Raw genomic sequence first — 22,793 nt, forward strand, 5'->3', positions numbered from 1 at the left:
TCCGCTTTGTTCTGGTGTGATATTGTACTAAGTATTGCTTTAGTTTGGGGGTTACTTCTGGACAGGAACTGTGGGGTACCACCACATATTTGGTATCGTTGGACTTGGGAGTATCAGGGCTTTTACAAACGACAAAAAAAAGTGTGTAAAATTAACTTTTCTATGGAAAAAAACCTCAAAATATACAGAAATTTTTCATAATTTTTTTTTTTTTTACATATTTCACCCAAAATACACATCATATCTCCAGAAAAGTTATAAAATTTGATATGTATGTCGAAGCCCAATTAGTGACGAAAAAAACGATATATAATTTCCCTAGTTTCATGGAGGTTTTCCTACCAAAAAACATTGTTAAAGTGAATGAGTACAAAATGCTTAAAAAACGTCTGGCACTGGGGGGAACCGAAATGACGAATTCGGCTGGCACTTAAAGGGTTAAAGACCTTATAGTATATAAATGGTAATGTAGTCAGTGATGAAAGACTACTTCAAGTATGAGTGTGTGTGTGCGCAGCTTTCTGACTCCTGTGATTGCAACAACTTACTGTAAGTTGTACTTCTGGCTCCCAGGCCCCATGTGAGCTAAGGCTTCACAGCGTATGTCCATGTATTCTTAAATTACCCATAATTAATTCCATTTTCATTATATTCTTCAGATTGTGATTCACGCTGAGCTGTGGGGGTTTTACCCTTCATTTGATTTTTTTTAAAAAATTGTTGATTGAACAATGAATAGCACGGTATATCAGCATGCAAGACAAAACATTTAAATAAACAATGCACACGGGAACATACTAAGCAGCTTATTTCTGCACGGCAGAAATAGGAACAGCCGCTGTTCTCAGTTTTAGGAACTGAAAGCTGTTTACTTGCCAGAAACCTTTTCCCACTTCTCGTTTACCAGTTCAGCTTACCATTTTATTGAAATACACAAACTTAAGCATATGTATACCAAAGTTCTCCAGCAGCGATCCTTTGTTGTATTGTCTGTGGCACTCTTCCCTGTACCTGTATCATCTCCAATCAGGGTTGCCAGATTTATTTTTCCAAACTAGCCAAAGGCAGTTCTAAAACCAGCCCAAAACTAGTCAAAAGCCACTTTGTAAGTAGCCCAAAAATAGCCCAATATGCGCAATGAAAAAAAATTCTAAAAAAATAAAAGTATATATGGGAAAACATGCCTTTTTAAAGCGTATAATCACTACCCATGCCCTGTGCCCCCTCTCCACTTACTGGGATGGCTGAGAATTCCCTTCCCTCTGTGCCCAGTCCAGCTGGGAAGTCACTACAGAAATGGATTCAGAATGTTGCATTCACCCCAGACATGATATACATATGGACATATGGGTGTGTTGAACTACAACTCTCAGAAGCCCCAAGATATCCTGAGAGTTATAGCTTAATGATCAACTGTAGAACTGCCCCCACATCACAGTAGAAAGTAATAGTACAATCACATACCCTATAGAGCAGGGAGCAGGTTGCAGAACATACAGGTTGAGCCTGAAAGAACAAAAAGCAATACAGAACAGAGCTTCTGTATATACTGTCCAATTGCATGCTAGGTATTGTAGTTTTATATTAATCCTAGCTGTAGGCTAATTGTTAGAAACAAACTACACTACCCAGCATGCAGTGGAACAGGCACACTAGAAAAAACTTTGGCTAGTTTCCAAATTACAAACCTGCCAAGGCTCCAAAAAATAGCCCAAAATTGTACCTTGGTAGTTTTGTACTTTGGAAACCTGCCAGGGCGAGACCTTGTCTCCAATTGCTTTCCCAACCCCCTTTAAGGTCATTCTCCTCCCTTCACTTCCTCATTGTAAACTCAAAGTAATTTTACAGCAGAAGCAGGAAGTGTGTAAGAGACGCAGATGAAAGAGGGACACTGAAGACAGAGAAGTCCCTGGAATAGTGTGTTATCCATTAAACCTGTAGGATTTCTGCTAATGAATTACATACATACATGCAAAGGTAAGTAGTTATTAATTAAATCCACAGAAGAAAGACAACAAAAAATTAATATGATGGTGTAATTGGACACAGGAATAAGAACAGTAGATAATATAATGTATTGCAGTATTGCAGTAGTGGATTATTAGAAGCATTTAAAGAGAACCTGTCAGTTTTCAGTTAACAATAGAATGTTTAGAATGTTAAGTGTTAAGGAACTCCTCCGGTCACAGGCACAGCAAGGAGGGCTGCAGAGGGGAACAGAGCATTACACAGACTCATCGAAACTCCTCTGGTCACAGGCACAGGGAAGGGGCTGCAGGGGGGAACGGTGCCTCGAGCATTTTCACTGAAACTCCTCTGTTTATAAAAAGGAGGATGCAGGGATTGCACAGCACTGGCTGAAGCACAGTAAACTTGAAGTCCTTCTCTAATAATGGAAAAAAAAACTCTCTTCCATGTTCTCTGTTTTCCGTTCTCTGTTCTTCCCATGGGGCTTGCATACCTCCCAACATTTGAAAAATGAAAAGAGGGACAAAAAGACTTGGCGCAGCGCAGCAATTTTTTGACCACGCCCACTTTTGTGGCCACGCCCCAATCACCACACTTTTCATTGTAGCACAAGCATTCCAGTGTACAGTATAAGTGTAAGTAACAGTGAAATGTGTAAGGCAATATCATTTCAGCAATACTTTTATCAGTGCTGTGTAAATTGTGGTCCACTGCTCTAGCTAAACTGTGAACACCACCATCAATTAACAGCATGTTTTATGGATAATGATGGATGCAGGGAGTTGTAGCTAATAATATACATACTGTGGCAGCAGGGGGGGTGGGAAGTCATAGAAAGCCAAAGGGCAGCAGCAATTCATCTATCCTGTCGGCTTTGGAATCTCAGCTGCAGCGTTCACATTGTTTCGGTGCAGTGTGGTCGTGACGTCACAGTAAGGAGCGGGACATTTAAACTAAATGAATGATGAAAATCGGGACGGGACAGTTGGGAGGCTCTTTTCGTTTCAGAAAGTCGGTGGCTCGTGCACAGTTTTAAAACTACTGCTTCTGGTAATTATTTAAGAAATAAAGTTATGGTATGTCATTACACTTAAGACGTTAAACACATTCCTATTGTTAACTGAAAACTGACAGGTTCTCTTTAACCCTTTCGCTGCCAGCCGTTTTGGTCAAAGCGTTTCACTTTAGGGGCCTTTCCTCGGGGGGACTTTTAGTTTACCCAGGAAAACAATATATCGTTTTTTTTAAGACAACTTAAGCTTTCAAAATATGGTAGAATGTTGGTGTTATTCCAATTCTGTAACAAGATATAGGCTTCTAAATGTCTAAAAAATAAAAAAAAAATCACATTTTCCATAATATAAACACACATACCAGAAACAAAAATTATTTTATGCACAAAAATACAACTGATTTGGAAACTCCCATGTCTCCTGAACGTGACAATACCAAATATATATAGTTTTATGAAGATTTCTCACTTGTATAGGTCAAAAACTCCCAGCAGTACACTACCCAATTTCCAAAGCACTGCTTCATAAAGCTGCATACTTTAGATTTCAAGGCCAAAAAATTCACTAACAGAAGGTTTATCCCAGAAAATTACACATTTCTGGAAAGAACAGATTCTGGGGAATCCAGAATAGGCACAACTGTCCTGTCTACTCCAAACTATCAAGTCACAATGCTTTTTATCAAAATTTGTGAAATTTTTAAAAAAATCACTTCAAAGCTGCCAGTCGAAAGTAGCTTATCTCCTATAGGTCATAAAGTAACCAAATAAAACACTCTAAATATGAATGCCAGGGGTCCACTGAATAGTTTGATGCCCAATATGTATAGGTTTAAGTAGATGGCATGTAGGGGCCCCAAAGTGAACATAACCCTATATGATCTATCATTTCAGCTCCAGCTAAATCAACACATTTACATCCCTATATGTAGGATAAAGCTAGTAAAAAGTACGCTCACCCCAGAAAGTCATATATTTTTGGAAAGTACACATTCCCCGGAATCTAAAATGGGTACCCATGTCTTTCTACTCCAAAGTACCAAGCCGCAAAGCTTTTCTAAATGTAGCAATTTTGATGACATTTCCAAAAATTCCCTCAAAGCTTTGCAGCATCTTATCTCCCACATAGTATTAGGTACCAAGATAAAACACCCTAAATTTGAACGCCAGGGGTCCACTGAACAGTTTAATGCCCAATATCTATAGGTTTACCCAAGTATGTAGCATGTAGGGGCCCCAAAGTGAACTCGCTGCTAAGCGAGTGTTGCATGTAATCTAAGGGGCACATTTACAAAAGCACAAACGCTCGAGCGTTCATGTGAATGCTCCGAGCGCATTTTCGCCGATTTTTTTCGGACGTCCGCATGACTTTTTCGTACGCCGCACGACTTTTTCGGACGTTTGCACGGAAAAATCGGAAAGGTTTTACCGCTGTTTACAATTGTTTGGTACGAAAATTTAGTGACTTTCGGATCACCAATACGATATTATCGTGACTAATACAATTTTTCGTAAGAATTTTCGGGGATATTTGCGATCTTACGAAATTTTCGTTTCCAATACGATTTTTTCCCATTCGTGATTCGGATTCGTGGATTAGTAAATGTGCCCCTAAGTGTTGCATATGAATTAAGTGTTTAGCAGGCGTTAAAAACAAAAAGGCGTTTGAAATTAAAAAGGCACTATACAAGGGATTGCACTCGGGAGACTAAGTACCCAGTGGAAATATGAGTTCCAGTATAATTGCGGGTGTTACTCAGTGTGTATCTTGTCACATGTATGTGATCCTGGAGCAGCAGTTCCATGCAGCATTTACTTGTGAGAGATGCAGGTGGGTTTTCCTCTTTGAATCTGAAGTGCAGAATCTAAGGGGGGAACTGGCAGCACTGAGGGCAGCTGCAAACATGGGGGAGAACAGGAGGCTCACTAAGCAACCACTGGCAGGGGCCAGTGTAGTGGGGGGTGTAGAAGGGACAGTGGAGGTTAATGAGGGAGACAGGTTTGTAACAGTTAAGAGGGGAAGTAGGGGACGCAAGGGTAGGGGGGCTGGTTCACAGCTTGTACAAACCAGCAGATTTGCCGCTTTAGGTGAAGATGCTGGGGAAGACAACTCTGAGCTAGCATGTATGGAGCAGGCTGACTCTCAGAGCACCCTGGGTGCCGGGACCTCTAATACAGGTGGGGGGAGTAGTGCTAGGAAGGGAAGGCAGGCTATAGTTGTAGGGGATTCAATTATTAGAAAGGTGGATAGGGTAATTTGTTGCAAAGACCCTACATGCCGAACTGTGTGTTGCTTGCCTGGTGCTAGGGTTTGGCATGTGGTGGACAAAGTGTTGGGAGGGGCTGGGGAAGACCCGGCGGTCTTGGTACACATAGGTACCAATGACAAAGTTAGAGGAGGGGGGGAAGACCTCAAGAACGATTTTAAAAAGCTAGGTGAGAAATTGAGGGCAATGACTTCCAAGGTAATTTTCTCAGATATTACCTGTGCCACAAGCAATGTTAAGAAGGCAGCGGGAGCTTAGGGAGATTAATGCGTGGCTGAGAGATTGGTGCAGGTAGGAGGGCTTTGGGTTTCTCGAGAACTGGGCTGATTTCTCAATCGGCTACAGGCTCTTTGCCAGGGATGGGCTGCACCTCAGTGATGTCGGGGCAGCTGCTTTGGGGGAAAAGATGGCTAGAGGGTTGGAGGAGACTTTAAACTAGGAGTGGGGGGGAGGGTGCAGCGGGTAATTCTGTGGGAGACAGGATAGATGAGGTAGTGGGCATAGTAAGGGAAAATGGGGGAGGAGACTTGCTTTGGGATACTAATAATGGCAGGAAGGCCCATAAGTTGTTTTCACGTCATTCTCACGCTGGTACTAGTATTAAATGTATATTTACCAATGCAAGGAGTCTGACTGGTAAAATGGGAGAGCTGGAGGTACTGGCGCTGTGGCGGAAATATGATGTGATTGGTGTTGCTGAAACTTGATTGAATGAGTCGCATGACTGGGCAGTTAATATTGGGGGTTATACATTGTTTCAGAGGGACGGGGCAATAGAAAAGGTGGAGTAGTGTGTCTGTTCCTTAAGCAGGAATTAAAAGCAAATATTAAAGAGGAAGTGATGGGGGTAACAGAGGGAGCTGAATCCTTATGGGTTGAGCTTCTCACAGATAGTAAAGAATCTACCAAACTAATTGTAGGGGTATGCTATAGACCCCCTAATGTAAGTGAGGAGGAGGAGGCTCAGTTCCTGTTGCAAATAGAAAAGGCTGCTAGTTTGGGGCAAGGGATAATAATGGGGGATTTTAATTATCCTGATATTGACTGGAGCCATAGTACTGCCAGGACAGTAAATGGGAACAAGCTTATAAACTTTCTGCATGACAACTTTATGTCACAGGTTGTTGAGGAGCCATCCAGGAACCATGCTATATTGGATTTAGTGATCTCTAATGACCCAGAACGTATAGCAAATGTGCAAGTGGTTGAACCCCTGGGTAATAGTGACCATAATGTTATTTAATTTGATGTTTGGTGCAGGAAACAAATTTGCACTGGGGCAACAAAGACACTGAATTTTAGGAAGGCAAATTTTAGCTCCTTAAGGGCAGCGCTTCAGGGCATAGATTGGGACATTATAAAAACACAGAGCAGAAATGGTTGTCATTTAACCCTTTCACTACCAGCCATTTTGAACAAAGTGGAACTTCTACTGCCAGACGGTTTTTGAACATTTTGCACTGTTTCACTTTAGGGACTTTTCCTCGGGGGGACTTTTAGTTTACCCAGGAAAACTATATATCATTTTTTTCAGGACAACCTAAGCTTTCAAAATATGGTGGAATTTTTGTGTAATTCCAATTCTGTAATATAGATATAGGCTTCTAAATGTCTAAAAAATAAAAAAAAATAATATTTTCCATAATATAAACACATACACCAGAAACAAAAATTATTTTATGCACAAAAATACAACTGATTTGAAAAGTCCCATGTCTCCTGAACGTGCCAATACCAAATATGTATATTTTTATGGAGATTTCTCACTTGTATAGGTCAAAAACTCCCAGCAGTACACTACCAAATTCCCAAAGCACTGCTCCAGAAAGCTGCATACTTTAGATTTCAAGGTCACTAACATAAGGTTTACCCCAGAAAATTACAGAAAGAACAGATTCTGTTGAATCCAGAGCCTGTCTACTCCAAACTACCAAGTTGCAATACTTTCCTAAAGTTATTTAGGAAAAAAAGTTATTTTTTATTGTTTTTTTATCAAAATTTTTGAAATTTCTTAAACATCGCTTCAAAGCTTCCTGTCTATAGTATCTTATCTCCTACAGGTCATAAAGTAACCAGATAAAACACCCTAACTATGAACGCCAGGGGTCCACTGAACAGTTTGATGCCCAATATGTATAGGTTTACCTAAGTATGTGGCATGTAGGAGCCCCAATGTGAACATACCCCGATATGCTCTATCATTTCTGTCATTTCAGCTTCTGCAAAATCAACACATTTACATAATTTTGTGTGGGACAACACTATAAAAAAAGTAGGCTCACCCCAGAAAGCCATATATTTTTGGAAAGTACACATTCCCCCGAATATAAAATGGGTACCCATGTCTTTCTACTCCAAAGTACCAAGTCGCAAAGCTTTCCTAAAGTTGGCAATTTTGATAATATTTCCAAAAATCCTCTCAAAGCTTCCAGTTTGCAGCATCTTATCTCCCATGTATCATTAGATACCAAGATAAAACACCTTGAATTTGAAGCCAGGGGTCCACTGAACAGTATGATGCCCAATATGTATAGGTTTACCTAAGTATGTGGCATGTAGGGGGCCTAATGTGAACATACCCCATATGATCTGTCATTTCAGCTTTTGCAAAATCAACACATTTACATCATTTTATGTGGGATAAAGTTAGTAAAAAGTACACTCACCCCAGAAAGTCAACTATTTTTGGAAAGTACACATTCCCCAAAATCTAATATGGGTACCCATGTCTTTCTACTCCAAAGTACCAAGCCGCAAAGGTTTCCTAAGTTTGCTGATTTTATTACATTTCCAAAAATCATCTCAAAACTTCCAATATGCAGCATCTTATTTTCTATAGGTCATTAGGAACACCTAATAAAACACATAAAATTTCATGGCTTACCTTTACCTAATTCATAAACACATGGTAGTTTAATGTGGGATAGAAACTGCAGAAATGTAGGGTTACCCCTGAAAATCATATATTTTTGGAACGTACACATTCAGACAAATCCAGCATGGGTAAAGAGTCCTTTCTATACCAAAGTACCAATCTGCTAAGCTTTCCTAAAGCTAGTGGTTTCTATGACATTTCAGAAAATCTACTAAAAATGTTGCAATTTGCCGCATTTATCTCACACAATTTCTTGCATACAAAGGAAAATCAACCCAAATAGGAACACCAGAGGTCTACTGAACAGTTTGATGCCCTATATGCATAGATTTACCAAACTATGCGGAGTACAGCGGCACCCAGATAAAAACAGTGCATTTGAATTTTCACATATGACGCTCCGGCTCGTGCAGTTTTTGCACCCGGTATGTGTATTATGTGCCATGTGACAAAAAGTAATTTTTTCGAAAGTACACATTTTCCGAAAGTACACATTCTGACAAAACAAAAATGAGTAAGTACATCCTTTTACTGCAAACTACCAAACTACAAAGCAATGCTAAACAGAACAGTTTTTATGACATTTCTGAAAATCGTCACAAAGATTGCATTTTACTTCATTATGTACCCCCACAATTTGTAACGTATCAACATAAAACACTCTAAATTCATACGCAAGGCTCTACTGAACAGTTTGATGCCCTATATGCATAAATTTACCAAACTATGCGGAGTACAGGGGCACCCAAATGAAAATAGTACATATGAATTTTGACGAATGACGCTCCGGCTCATGCAGTTTTTGCATCCGGTATGTGTATTATGTGCCATAAGACCCCCTAACAGTACGGAGACCCTAGAAAACCATGCATTTTCCGAAAGAACACATTCTGACAAAACAAAAATGGGTAAATACATCTTTCTACTGCAAACTACCAAATTACAAAGCTATGCTAAAGAGAACGGTTTTTATGACATTTCTGAAAATCGTCACAAAGATTGAATTTTACCTCCTTATGTACCCCCACAATTTGTAATGTATCAACATAAAACACTCTAAATATGAACGCTAGGGGTCTACTGAACAGTTTGATGCCTTATATGCATAGATTTACCAAACTATGCGGAGTACAGGGGCACCCAAATAAAAATAGTGCATATGAATTTTCACGAATGACGCTCCGGCTCGTGCAATTTTTGCACCCGGTATGTGTATTATGTGCCATAGAAAACCATACATTTTCTGAAAGCACACATTCTGACAAAACAAAAATGGGTAAATACATCTTTCTACTGCAAACTACAAAGCTATGCTAAACAGAATGGTTTTTATAACATTTCTGAAAATTGTTACAAAGCTTGCATTTTGCCCCATTACAGTTTGATGCCCAATATGCATAGATTTACCAAACTATGTGGGGTACAGAGGAAGCCAAATTGAAATACAGCAGACAAAATGTCCATGTGCAAGACAAGTAACAAAGAACAATATGAAATGCAATAAAATCGCTAAAATCACAAAAAAAAAACCTAAAATCAATGGGGTTTTTTCCTAGTGATATCTGCAGTCAGAATCACAGTTTGAGTATTCTGGCTTGGGCAAATTAGTTTTACTGACAAAGTCAAGCGAACAACAACTATGCATAACTGAAAATGCAATAAAATGGCTAAAAATGCAATAAAATGACTAAAAATGCACCAAAATCACAGAAAATGTAATAAAAATACCAAAATAATACACAAAAGGTATTGCGCAGTGCGGTTAGCGAATAAGCTATCCACAATGGCAATAAAACAATTTTTTCAAGCAAGAATAAAAACGATGCGATTAAAAAAAAAAATTACGTGTGTAAGTGAGTGTGTACACTAGGCAAAATGTGTTTTGAGTGTGTGTGTGTGCAGGTAAGTGTGAGTGCTGTAAGTGCTGTGAATGTGTGATACCCCCCAACCCCCCCCAAAATAAGTGTGTGTGTGAGTGTGAGTATAAGTGTGTATTAGTGTAATATATGTGTGTTTGTGTGTGTAAGTAGCACTTACCTGGGGTCCATGGAGCTGAAGATCGCTTGAGATCGCAGGAGGGAGACAGGAGAAGCAGGACAGCAGCTTCAGTGGTGAGTAGCCGGCACAGGAAGCGGGGGGGTGGAGGGGGGAGCGCAATTATATTTAAAAAGGGAGTAAGATCTCAGCCTGGCAATTATAGGCCTGTAAGTTTGACATCCGTGGTGGGCAAGTTATTTGAAGGCTTGTTTGAAGGATCACATACAAAATTATGTACTGGAGAATGCCATTATGAGCAGTAATCAGCATGGCTTTATGAAGGACAGGTCATGGCAGACCAATTTGATTGCTTTTTATGATGAGGTAAGTAAGAAGCTGGACAGTGGGGATGCAGTAGATATAATTTATTTGGATATTTGGGATCATATAATAACCTTTCTAATGTTTTATTTACCAGTAGGTCCTTCCAACGGACACAAGGGCACCCACTCCGTTTGGAAGGAAGGAAGGGAGGTTCCATTTAAATATTCGGAAAGGATTCAGATTTTTTACTGTGAGAGCTGTGAAGTTGTGGAATTCCCTCCCCGAATTAGTCGTGCTGGCTGATACATTATATAACTTTAAGAAAGGGCTGGATGGATTCTTAGCAAGTGAGGGAATACAGGGTTATGGGAGATAGCTCTTAGTACAAGTTGATCCAGGGACTGGTCAGATTCTGTTAATGCCTTTAAGAAGGGCCTGGATGAGTTCTTGAACAATCAGAATATCCAAGGCTATTGTGATACTAATATCTACAGTTAGTATTAGTGGTTGTATATATAGTTTATGTGAATGTATAGATTGGTAGGTGTGGGTTGTGTGTGCTGGGTTTACTTGGATGGGTTGAACTTGTGGACTCTGGTCTTTTTTCAACCCTATGTAACTATGTAACTTACTATGTTACTATGATCCATCATTTCTGTCATTTCAGCTCCAGCAAAATCAACACATTTATATCATTATATGTGGGATAAAGCTAGTAAAAAGTACACTCACCCCAGAAAGTCATATATTTTTGGAAAGTACACATTCCCCGGAATCTAAAATGGGTACCTTTCTACTCCAAAGTACCAAGCCACAAAGCTTTTCTAAATGTAGCAATTTTGATGACATTTCCAAAAATCCCCTCAAAGCTTCCACTTCAAAGCTTCCATCTTATCTCCCACATAGCATTAGGTACCAAGATAAAACACCCTAAATTTGAATGCCAGGGGTCCACTGAACAGTTTAATGCCCAATATTTATAGGTTTACCCAAGTATGTGCATGTAGGGGCCCCAAAGTGAACATAACCCCATATGATCTGTCATTTCAGCTCCAGCAAAATCAACACATTTACATCATTATATGTGGGATAAATCTAGTAAAAAGTACGCTCACCCCAGAAAGTCATATATTTTTGGAAATTACACATTCCCCCGAATCAAAAATGGGTACCCATGCCTTTCTACTCTAAAGTACCAAGCCGCAAATCTTTTCTAAATGTAGCAATTTTGATGACATTTCCAAAAATCCCCTCAAAGCTTCCACTTCAAAGCTTCCATCTTATCTCCCACATAGCATTAGGTACCAAGATAAAACACCCTAAATTTGAACACCAGGGGTCCGCTGAACAGTTTGATATCCAATATGTATAGGTTTACCCAAATATGTGGCATGTAGGGGCCCCAATGTGAACATACCCCCATATGATCTGTCATTTCAGCTCCTGCAAAATCAACACATTTACATCCTTTATGTGGGATAATGGTACAAAAAAAGTACACTCACCCCAGAAAGCCATATATTTTTGGAAAGTACACATTCCCCTGAATCTAGAATGGGTACACATTTCTTTTTACTCCAAAGTACCAAGCCGTAAAGCTTTCCTGTTTACCGATTTTTATGACATTTCAGAAAATCGCCTAAAAATTTTGCATTTTGCCGCATTTATCTCACACAATTTTTTGCATACAGAGGCAAATCACCCCAAATAGAAACACCTAAGGTCTACTGAACAGTTTGATGCCCAATATGCATCGATATACCAAAGTCTGTGGTATGTACTGACCCCAAAATGAAAATAGCGCATAAGGATTTCTTGCCGGCCAAATCAGCTTTTGCATACAGAGCCCCCCTGACAGCATATTATGTGCCGTAACACCCCCTAACTATACAGAAAAACCCAGAAAACCATATAGTTTTGGAAAGTACACATTCTGACAAATCCAACAGCGATAAAGAATCCTTTCTACACCAAAGTACCAATCTGCAAAGCTTTCCTAAAGTTAGTGGTTTTTATGATATTTCAGAAAATCGCCTAAAAATTTTGACATTTGCTGCATTTATCTCACACAATTTCTTGCGTATAAAGGCAAATCACCCCAAATAGAAACACCTAAGCTCTACTGAACAGTTTGATGCCCAATATGCCCAGATATACCAAAGTCTGTGGTATGTACTGACCCCAAAATAAAAATAGCGCATTCTCGCCTGCCAACTTTTGCACAGAGCCCCCTGACAGCGTATTATGTGCCATAACACCCCCTAACTATACAGAGATAGAAAACCATATATTTTTAGAAAGTACACATTCTGAAGTACACATGGCAAAGCTATGCTAAAAACAGATCAAGAATACTAATAATAAAAAAATAAAAATGCAATAAAACCATAAAATTGTGCAAATGAGTGAAACGACAAAATAAGTCACATAACAGTGTAAATTTTTTTTTTTTAAAAAGTGTTTGTGTATACATGTGTGTACATGTGTAAAAGTTGTGTGTACGTGTGTATATTAGTGTATATAAGTGTGCAAAATAAAAAAAGAACCTGCTAAATTGTGTTCTGTAAGTGTGTGTAAATGTATGTAAGTGAGTGTGAGTGTGTGTGTAAGTGCAAAAAAACCCCACCTTACCTGTCCTGATCCCAGTCCTGGTCCTCCTGCTGCAGTCTTCATCCGTGGCCGGCGCTTGGGGGTGGGAAACAGGAAGGAGGAAGTGGATACCAAGCAGCAGACGCGATCGCATCGCATGACCGACATGACAGCTCCCCTGGCTTGTTGCCCAGGGGGCTGTCATCGCTAAAAACTCTCTGCAGAAGCTTCTGCAGAGAGTACCCTTATCTGCTAAACAACGTACGGCGCACATTGTTGGCAGATAAAAGCCTTTTACTGCAACAACGTACGCCGTACGTTGTTGGCAGTGAAAGGGTTAAAGGCTGAAGGTCAAAACTTAGAGTTCAGGAAAAGCAAAACATGCCTCTGCCAGTTTCTTTTAGTCCATGCTCTGTATAATTTAGTGTTGTTGCTGCCATTGACAGATATGGCTGATATTTATCCAGAAGCCTCCATTAATGGGATTGCAGCTGACAGAGGCAGGAACTATGCAGTGCAGGATGACACTCCTGTTCTTGACGGAGCTAATGCACAGGTAAGTTCAAAAATTCTCCTAAATATATGTTGCTGAGTTAGTCCTTTGTTTCTGATAAGTCTGCTGCTGCTGCAAGTTGTTATGAAATGTCTAACTATTGTTTGACTTTATCTGTTTATTTTGTACTTTTACTGCCACAACAGGTAACTCAAAGTAAGTATTTGTGTCAAAGCATACTCTGAAACATTTGCCAAAGTATAGTTTTAAGGAAAATGAATGCAGAAACTGTGCTGTCATTCTACAGTCCTAGGGTTACCTTCAACAAATTAACACAGAGCTTAAAGCGGACCTGTCACCCTAAGAAATCACTCCAAATTATTTTCTATATTGTTAGTTGAGAAAAATAAACTTTACTTACTCTATATAAATAATATAAATCTTGTTTCCTTCTGTCTTGGAATTACACAATCAAAGCAAGCAGGCAGGCGCCATTTTGTGGACACTGCTATTAAGACAAGCTTTGTATCACCCCAAAATCTTGTTTATGTGCCAGACTGGGGGACCAGATGCCCAGGCCCTTGCACTGGCTGCACAATTAGATGAGGAGGAGGGAGGGGAAAAGTGAGATGTGCAGTGACATCTAGGTAGTGCTGAATGGAAAGCTAAAGTTATTGTCTGCCCCACCTCTATGCCTAAGGCATAGAGGCGGGGCAAGCAATATATGATTGACAGCTGTGATTTTTAAATGCCTTTGTAATGGGTTTGGATGTGGTAATATAAAAATGAATTTCAGTTTCATGTTTAATTTGAAAGGGACTTTTATTATACAGCTTTTTTTGTCTGGGTGACAGGTCCAGGGCAAGGAAAGGCAAAGTCACTTGGGGGTGCCAAAATGTTAGGCACCCCCAAGTGACTTTAATCGCTTACCTTGTACCCCAGGCTGGTGCCCCTGTTAGGAGAAAACAGCACCAGCCCGGGGTACCTGTAGCGGAGCGCTTCCTCCTTCCAGCTTTGTTTTGGAACGACTAATGCAGGCGCATGTGCAGTAGAGTGAAAATGCGACTTTTCTGTTAAAGTTCGGCTTTTCACTCTACTGTGCATGCGCACGTGACCCAAGAAGGAAGAGTTGCAGCTACCCCGGGCTGGTGCTGTTCTCTCCAAGCAGGGGCACCAGCCTGGGGTAAAAGGTAGGCAATTAAAGTCACTTGGGGGTGCCTAACATTTTAGCCATCTCACTAGCTAGAATGTAAATCGCAGGTGGGATGGCATACGTTGCGCCGCGATTTGCCGAAGTCGCCTTGAGAGGAAACTTCCGTCGACTTCTGCTAATCGCGGTGCCACGTATGCCATCCCACCAGCGATTTACATTCTAGCTGGTGGGATGGCATTTCGTGGAGATTAGTCGCCCACGACAAGGAAGATTTGTCGTGTGGCGACTAATCTCCCCATGTCACAGCCCTAACATTTCAATTTACAAAAGGTTCTAGGTCGCTTTACATTACATTTCCTATAGAAAACTGTTAGAGAGAAGTAAAACCCTGCTAGCAGCTGTCGCTGTGCTAAAAAAAAATCAGCTTTATTGTATATACACCCACAGAGAAAAGCCAATCTGTTTCTTTCTGCCTCATATGTGGGTTTACTGACAGGCACCGGATCAGCCTGTCAGGGAACAGACAGAGGGGCCCATTACACGCTCCATGCAGTCACTTTTTAACTGTTTTTATAAACATGGTTGTATATTAATATTTTCTCTTAGCCCTATATGAATAAAAGTTATGTTTTAATACATTGAAGTAAAAAAGTTCTTTTACTTTTTTAGCTTTTTTAGGGCTGTGACAGACGGGGAGATTAATCTCCCCAAAATGCCATCCCACCGGCGAGAATGTAAATCACCGGTGGGATGGCATACGCGGCACCGCGATTTCCCCAAAACCACGGAAGTTACCTTGAGAGGAAACTTCCGGTGCTGCGTATGCCATCCCACCGTGACAAGGGAGATATGCCGTGGGCAACTAATTTCCCTGTCTGTCACAGCTCTTAGAGCAACCAGCATGCTGATTGGGCTCCTGTAAATATCTAGACTATTATAGGGTGGAAGGTGCAGGGTTTACTTTTTTCTTTTCTCTTTCTATATGTACACATCTACAAAGATAAGTCTTAATGTCTGCTGTCCTTACTGTTGCTGTCTTAAAAAACAGCTTTGTTCTCCAAGTTTGTTTGTTTTTTACCCTCTTTCAGGTTGATTTTTGAATCTGGTAGTGTGAATAGACAGAAATAAAATCTTTGATATAGAGGTATTATTTGCAAATTGAAATCCCTTGACTTATTACTGTTATAAAGCTCCTGTAAGCCTTCAAAATGCCACCTCGAAGTTTACAAATAATCCTGTGTCACAGTTTACTGACTTGTACTGTAGTATGCTGTGGCCAGAGGGCTTCAGAACTTCAGTTATCAAAGTTAAATGAACAGTTAAAAATGCAAAATGGGAACAGAAATAAAATAAAAAGAACATTTTTCAGTATTTGAAGAGGAAACCACCAACATGAAAACATCAAATGCCATGAAAAAAACTCAAAACATGTCTTAAATATATACCCTACAGATATATACAAAACGATACAGGAACATCAAAATAACTAGAAAGTAAGAGACCTAGCCCTACAGGCAGCTTGTACGACCACTAAAGAGAAACTACCATACAATATGCAACTTTTGCAGATATCGCATGCATTACCCTCCAAAAGCAGCGCCAAATGAAACCACACACCAAAATACTTGCAATACAATGCAACATATAGTTAAATATAGGTGGGGTTTCCCATTTTCGCTGAAATTTTTATGGAAAGGCCAGAGCCATATAATTTATACGCCAGAAGCGGGTCTGGCATTACTAGAAGGCACCACAATAAATCCGGACAGAGACAGCTGGTCACCCTCTGCCTCTTCTTTCCGAGATCCAGAAAGGACCACAGCCACCTCCAATAAACAACAAAAACAGCCTCCTCCAAAGAACAAAGACCATGTCCAAATCGAGACAAAGCATGAGATTTACAATTGTAATTACCCTACAGATGTGTTGAAGATGGTTTATTGCCCGGACCTCCTTCAACCTAACTATGGTAATGCAGAAATGGCAATATATACCCTGTTTTTTTTTGTATATTCTTTATTTTCAGTTTTATATACAGACAGTACATATCAAAGCCGGAAAACTTTCTACAATAGGCATATTGAACACTTCATGTGTCAGAGTGAGTCAGGCAAATTTAGATTGTTTACAACCATACAGAATAAAATAACGATTTTTGTGTCGTTCTACTTTACCAAAGCTATTAGTTTTAGCATTTATTCCTTATACTTAGTTAAATTTTAGCAATGATATTTCCTACTGCTGCCATTATTATAGTATTATTGCCTGATATAGTACTGAAGGGGAAGAACAAAATAAAAATAGAACCAGAAAAAGGAGAAAAGGAGAAGATATCAATAGTAGGGAAAACAGAACTTTGAGTTGCTCAGTCGCTGAGTCGCCGTTGTTGAATTCCTGCCATCTTCATCAGTTGACCTAGTCAGGTATCATTTGTTCATCTCTGTATGATTCTAGGAACAAGACCCACGGGGCCTCTTGGACATTGCTAAGCAGCTCCTCCATTCACATAACATTTCCCATCTCTTTGACCCATTCACTTATAGTTGGGGGAGTGATAGATCTCCAGTGGCGTGGTATCACTGTCCTGGCCGCCCCCAGGCAATAACCTAAAAGTGACCTCTTATATTTCATGACTGATCCCGGAAGGATTGACAAAATGCCTATCGAGGGGTCAGGTTTCAGGTCTAAGCCTGTGCATGAATTGATAACCTTGAATATTTGTTCCCAAAATGGAGTCAGTAAGCGACATGACCACCAGATGTGCAAAGGGGTCCCTGTTTCAGTCCCACATCTCCAGCACTGGTCCATGACCGTGGGGTACATTTTATGTAGAATTTCAGGGCATTTATACCACCTTGAGATTATTTTATAGTTTGTCTCTTGAGCTTTGCATGCTATAGAGAATTTGTGTGTGAGATAAAAGCAATTTCATTGGTCTCCTGTAAGTTGAATTTGTAGCTCCCTCTCCCACTTCCTAGTGAATTTGGGTAATGTAGTGTTTTTGTTGGTAGTAAGTAACTGATATAGTATGGATATTGCACACTTAGGGCCCGATTCACTAAAGTCCGAAATAAGGAGTGCTATTTATAGCATGCGTTAAAAATCTTATCACTTCTTATTTTTCACTCGATTCACTAAAAGGACACTTGTGATAATTAAGAAGCAATGTTCTTGGCGTTATTAATCTTACGATGACATATTTTAATGAAAAAAACTATGCGATAAGCGTTATGGGGGCCGATTCACTAAAGGTCAATAACGCTTATCGCATAGTTTTTTTCATTAAAAAGCATGCGATAATTAAGTACCGATTCATCAAAGTCATTTCGCATGTGTTAATCCGCATATCGCATAATTTTGTCCAAAATGATTGTATTGTGGTAGTGGATGCTCACCTAGTAGCATGTTGAATAGCTTAATGACCGTAGTGGTGAGCTCTTGCTGATTTATGGATTCTATGAGTCCTTTGATCCTAATATTATTTCTTCTGGAGCGATTTTCCTGATCGTCCAGTAGATTTTGTAAGTGGAGGAAACGGGTTTCGTATTGTGCAATAGTCTTGTCCACCTTGGTAAGGTTAGATGTATTGCTATTTACAGATTTTTCCAGTTGTGTATATTTTTCTGTTATTTGTTGCAGCTTTGTATGTAGTAAGCTAATTTCTGCCTTTAGGGTGCAATATATACCCTGTTTTAGCAAAACAGGGTAATGATCCACAAATCTCCTACGGCACTTCATGGTATTGGGAAGTTGCTATCCCACCAAGAGCACCTCTCCGTGTGTGTGTCCCAGAAGAGAAAGGGAGTCACACTGATTTAGTGCTTATTTACAAGTGTTAATTCACTGTAATATATTAAGTTTTTCCTTTTATGGTATTACTGTGTTTTATATATGTTTGATTGGTTTAGCGGCTAGGACCAAAAAAAATTAGGCAAAGGCAAATAATAATGCAGGCATATGGAGACTTGAGACCCAATTTTCAGACAATACAGATAGATCTACATCCACCTCTACAACAAAACACAGAAAATTAACAAAACAAATAGAACATCTGTTACAAACCTATAATCTGTCAGATTCATGGAGGGAGGCTAATAACAGTAAAAGAGACTACACATTTTATTCACATACACACAATACCTACTCCAGGATAGATTATATTTTGATAAATTCACCAGATTTATCGGTCGTGAAGGAATTGAGAATTATAACACTGTGCATGGTCTGACCATGATTTTATGATGACAAATTTTATTAATACACTAACAAACCATACAGGATGCTGGCTAATCTATTAAAAACCCAAAATAAGTGCCACACTATATACAAAATCAGACAACAAGATGGACACATCCCCTCTAACCCTAACACAATTGCTTCAACATTTATGACTTACTATTACTGGCTCTATAACTCCACAATTGAGATCCATACCTTAGCTGTAGACTTATTCCTTAAAAAAATTGTTTCATTTCTAAAATTAATGGAGTTGGAGCAAACAATAGAAGGCAATATTACATATGAATTAATAAAACAAACGATTAAAAAAATGAAATTAAATAAAACCCCAGGCCCAGATGGCTTCTCATCTCTATGCTATAAAAATTCCAAGGTCAACTATTCCCATACTTACCCAACTCTTCCAACACATTCCTACAAGCCACCATCTTCTATGAGAAATGAATGGAGCTACAGTAACAATAATCCCAAAACCAAACAAAGATTCTCTATCCCCCTAAAATTATAGGCTAATCTCACTTCTCAATATTGATATAAGATTACTTGCAATTATATTGGCCTTCTGACTGAACAAAATTCTAGCAGCTACAATTCACAAGGACCAAATAGGATTTATTCCATCAAGGCAAGCCCCTGACACATAAGCAAAATTCTCAACCTGATCACACATTCAAACAAAACACATACTCCCATGTGCTTGAACTTGATATTGAAATAGCCTTCGATATGCTAGACTGGAGATACCTATTACCTATTCTCTCTCTTGGAAACTATAGGTCTTGGCCCTATTTTTATTAAGACTTTAAGAACATGCTATATTGCCCCCTATAGCTCAACTTAACCCTAGCGATGGAACTGTTAGCTAGAGCCATCAGGGAAAATGTAGACATCCAATGCTTGAAATTAAAAGATAAAGAATATTAAATATCCTTATTCACAGATGATTTATTGGTACATGTAACGAAACCTCTCACCACATTACCCAGCCTGATGAACATATTAAAAGATTTTGCGAAAGTCTCTGGATTGACAACTAACCCAGACAAATATGAAATGCTGCATTGAAATTTACCTAGCCATATTGTTAAATTTACAGAACTGAATTTTGGCTTCAAAATGCAAACTGAATCCCTATCCATAATATCTTCTGGATCGGAAGAATATATTGTGTTAAAACGGTACTACAGGTATTCCCTTATCTGGAAACCCATTATCTAAAAAGTTCCGAATTACGGAAAGGCCATCTCCCATAGACTCCATTTTAATCAAATAATTCACATTTTTAAAAATGGTTTCCTTTTTCTCTGTAATAATAAAACAGTACCTTGTACTTGATCCCAACTAAGATATAATTAATCCTTATTGGAGGAAAAACAATCCTGTTGGGTTTAATTACTGTTTAAATAATGTTTTTAGCAGACTTTAGGCAGGAGATCCGAATTACAGAAAGACCCCTTATCCGGAAAACCCCAGGTCTCGAGCATTCTGGATAATGAGTCCCATACCTGTACTACCAAAGATCCTTTACTTATTCAGAACTTTATGTATAAAAGAACCATCACAAGACCTGCATAAACTCCAGAACAAAATCTACACTTTCATAAGGAAAAATAAACACCCAAGAATATTTGGGTTCTTATGGCTAAAATACTACTGGGCAGCCAGAATAGCACACCTGCACACGTGGGTACCCACACACCATTATGGGTACAAATTGAAGACGACCTGATCTACCCATATTCATTGCAATGTATATTATGGTTACCAAAAATACCCTTCAACTATCTCTCCGAACGGAAATGCTACATATGTGGCAGGCATTATGAAACAAATACCACCCAATCTTTAAGCAATCACCATTAAGGCAATCACCATTAACAACAAGGACTTCCCACCTGGAAATATTTGCATGGTGGACTAGCAGAGGAGTAATACATTCACATTCCCTAACTAAACATGGCAAACCACTCACCCTATTTCAAAAATTTTTAACCTCTTCCACAAGAAAAGTACAGAGCTATACAGCTAGCTTATTATATACAACACCAAGCTAAACAATGCAAACACAACACCCTAGGCGCAACAAGCTTGGAAGCCATATGTTGTCATTTCCCATTAGAACCGGGAACCCTTAGCTTGGTAGCTTAATAGTCATTTTACTACTGCCTACTCCTTCGGTACTACACAATTTGGCCTTCCAGCCTCTCTCCATGGCTGTGCTTCCTGTCTCATCCTCAGGTAAGCCACCGCTAGCGTGAGGTGCTTGTGGGTGGCGATCTCATCTGACCTGCTCGGTGTGACAGTATAACCGAGCCATGGACCGTGAGGAAGATTCATCTCCTCTTACTGTACTCTGACTCAGCAGATTGTGGCCCTTTCCCATGCAGTTAAAGAACTCCAAGTGGACTACAATCAAGTTCAGCTGCCGGCCATCCAATTTCAGCCTCCACCTCCTGCTCCGGCTGTGTTACCTCCATCTGTTGTGGGCGCCGCAGCCAGCCCTTCAGCTCTTGAGCCTAAAGTTCTGTTACCAGACAAGTTTTCTGGAGACTGCAGTACCTTTTCATTTAATGGTGCAACAAAGTCCGGTCCTCCAAACTGTGGATTCCTTCTTCCAAGCGATGGCAGTCATATACAATAATCCCCATCGCGTAGCCACTGCTGAAGCGGCTTTAAGAAATCTCCATCAAGGTGCCCGTCCTGTAGAGGACTATACTATTGAGTTCCATAAATTTTCTGCTGACAACGACTGGAACCAAGCAGCTCTTTCCCTCCTAAAGGATGAACTGGCATTTACCCAATTATCCCAAATGCCTTACTCATGTTCCTACTTACAGGACCAGAGATACATTATAATGCCATCCCAACTACCTCGACCCAACCAAGGCCACCTCATAATCCTACATACAATGGCACATAACCTCGCAAACGACCACGGCCGATGTTTATACAGTTTATGTTGTTATCTTTATTGTTTATTAACTTGTTTAAACGGTTCACAGGGCTACAGACTACTCAATAGGTCTAGATATTGATGTTAAACTATAAATGGAAATATATTGCTAGCATATTAACTAATATATGTAAATGGTGAAAATTCTAACTTTAAATGTTAATGATCTTAACAGTGTCATGAAACGCTATATGACAATAAGAGAAATTCATAAGCTTAGACCAGATATTGTGTTACTACAAGAGTCTCATTTCAAAGCCTCAGAAAACCAAACTTAAAAACTAATTTATATCCAAAAGTATATCAATCAAGTAAAAATGCTAAACGAGCAGGGCTCCTTACGATGATCCACAAAGACTGTCCATTTGAAGTTACAAAAGTCACTTCAGGCCCAAATGGACGCTACTTAATCATAGAGGGGACCCTAGCAGGAAAACCACTTAAAGTGGCAAATATATATGCCTCTAATAGAAACCAGTTGAAATTCCTTAGAACTGCTTTAACTAAGGTCTGCCGAGACTACAACTTGCGTATTTTTATTGGAGGGGACTATAACTTAATACCCTCAGAGCTAAGAGACCGATCATCCCCTCCGTTACAAAATGAATATAAGACACAATGCCAAAGGTTCAGGCAACTTATATGTAAACTAGACTTACAAGATATCTGGCGAGTCCACCACCCTAATGAAAAATCATATACTTTTTACTCGGCACGACATCAACAATATTCCCGACTTGATTTCTTCCTGATACTTAGGGCATTACTAACCTACCCGTCAACCACAGATATCCAATCCACTGGTCTGACCACTCCTCAGTCCTACTAGATATAGAACTGGACAAGCCTCCTCATAAGACTCATTGGTGTTTAAATGAGACTCTTTTAAGTGATCCGGGAATCTGCTCGGAAATTTCACAAACTATGGAAAATTATTTTAAGG

At 39.6% G+C, this 22,793-nt stretch overlaps 1 protein-coding gene across 4 annotated transcripts in view; it reads left to right on the forward strand.

The window, feature by feature from the left end:
* The first annotated feature begins 1,818 nt into the window (after positions 1-1,818).
* unc93b1 (unc-93 homolog B1, TLR signaling regulator) overlaps positions 1,819-22,793 on the forward strand; it is an 88,602-nt gene continuing 67,627 nt past the window's right edge. For 2 of the 4 annotated variants that reach the window (XM_012960408.3, XM_031904739.1), the window contains exons 1-2: positions 1,819-1,977; positions 13,459-13,568. In XM_012960408.3, coding sequence (XP_012815862.1) covers positions 1,953-1,977; positions 13,459-13,568 — 135 coding nt within the window. In that variant the 5' untranslated portion in view covers positions 1,819-1,952. 4 annotated transcript variants of the gene reach the window in all.

The sequence above is a fragment of the Xenopus tropicalis genome, chromosome 7 (genome assembly GCF_000004195.4).
Source record: "Xenopus tropicalis strain Nigerian chromosome 7, UCB_Xtro_10.0, whole genome shotgun sequence".
In the NCBI taxonomy this organism is placed as follows: domain Eukaryota; kingdom Metazoa; phylum Chordata; class Amphibia; order Anura; family Pipidae; genus Xenopus; species Xenopus tropicalis.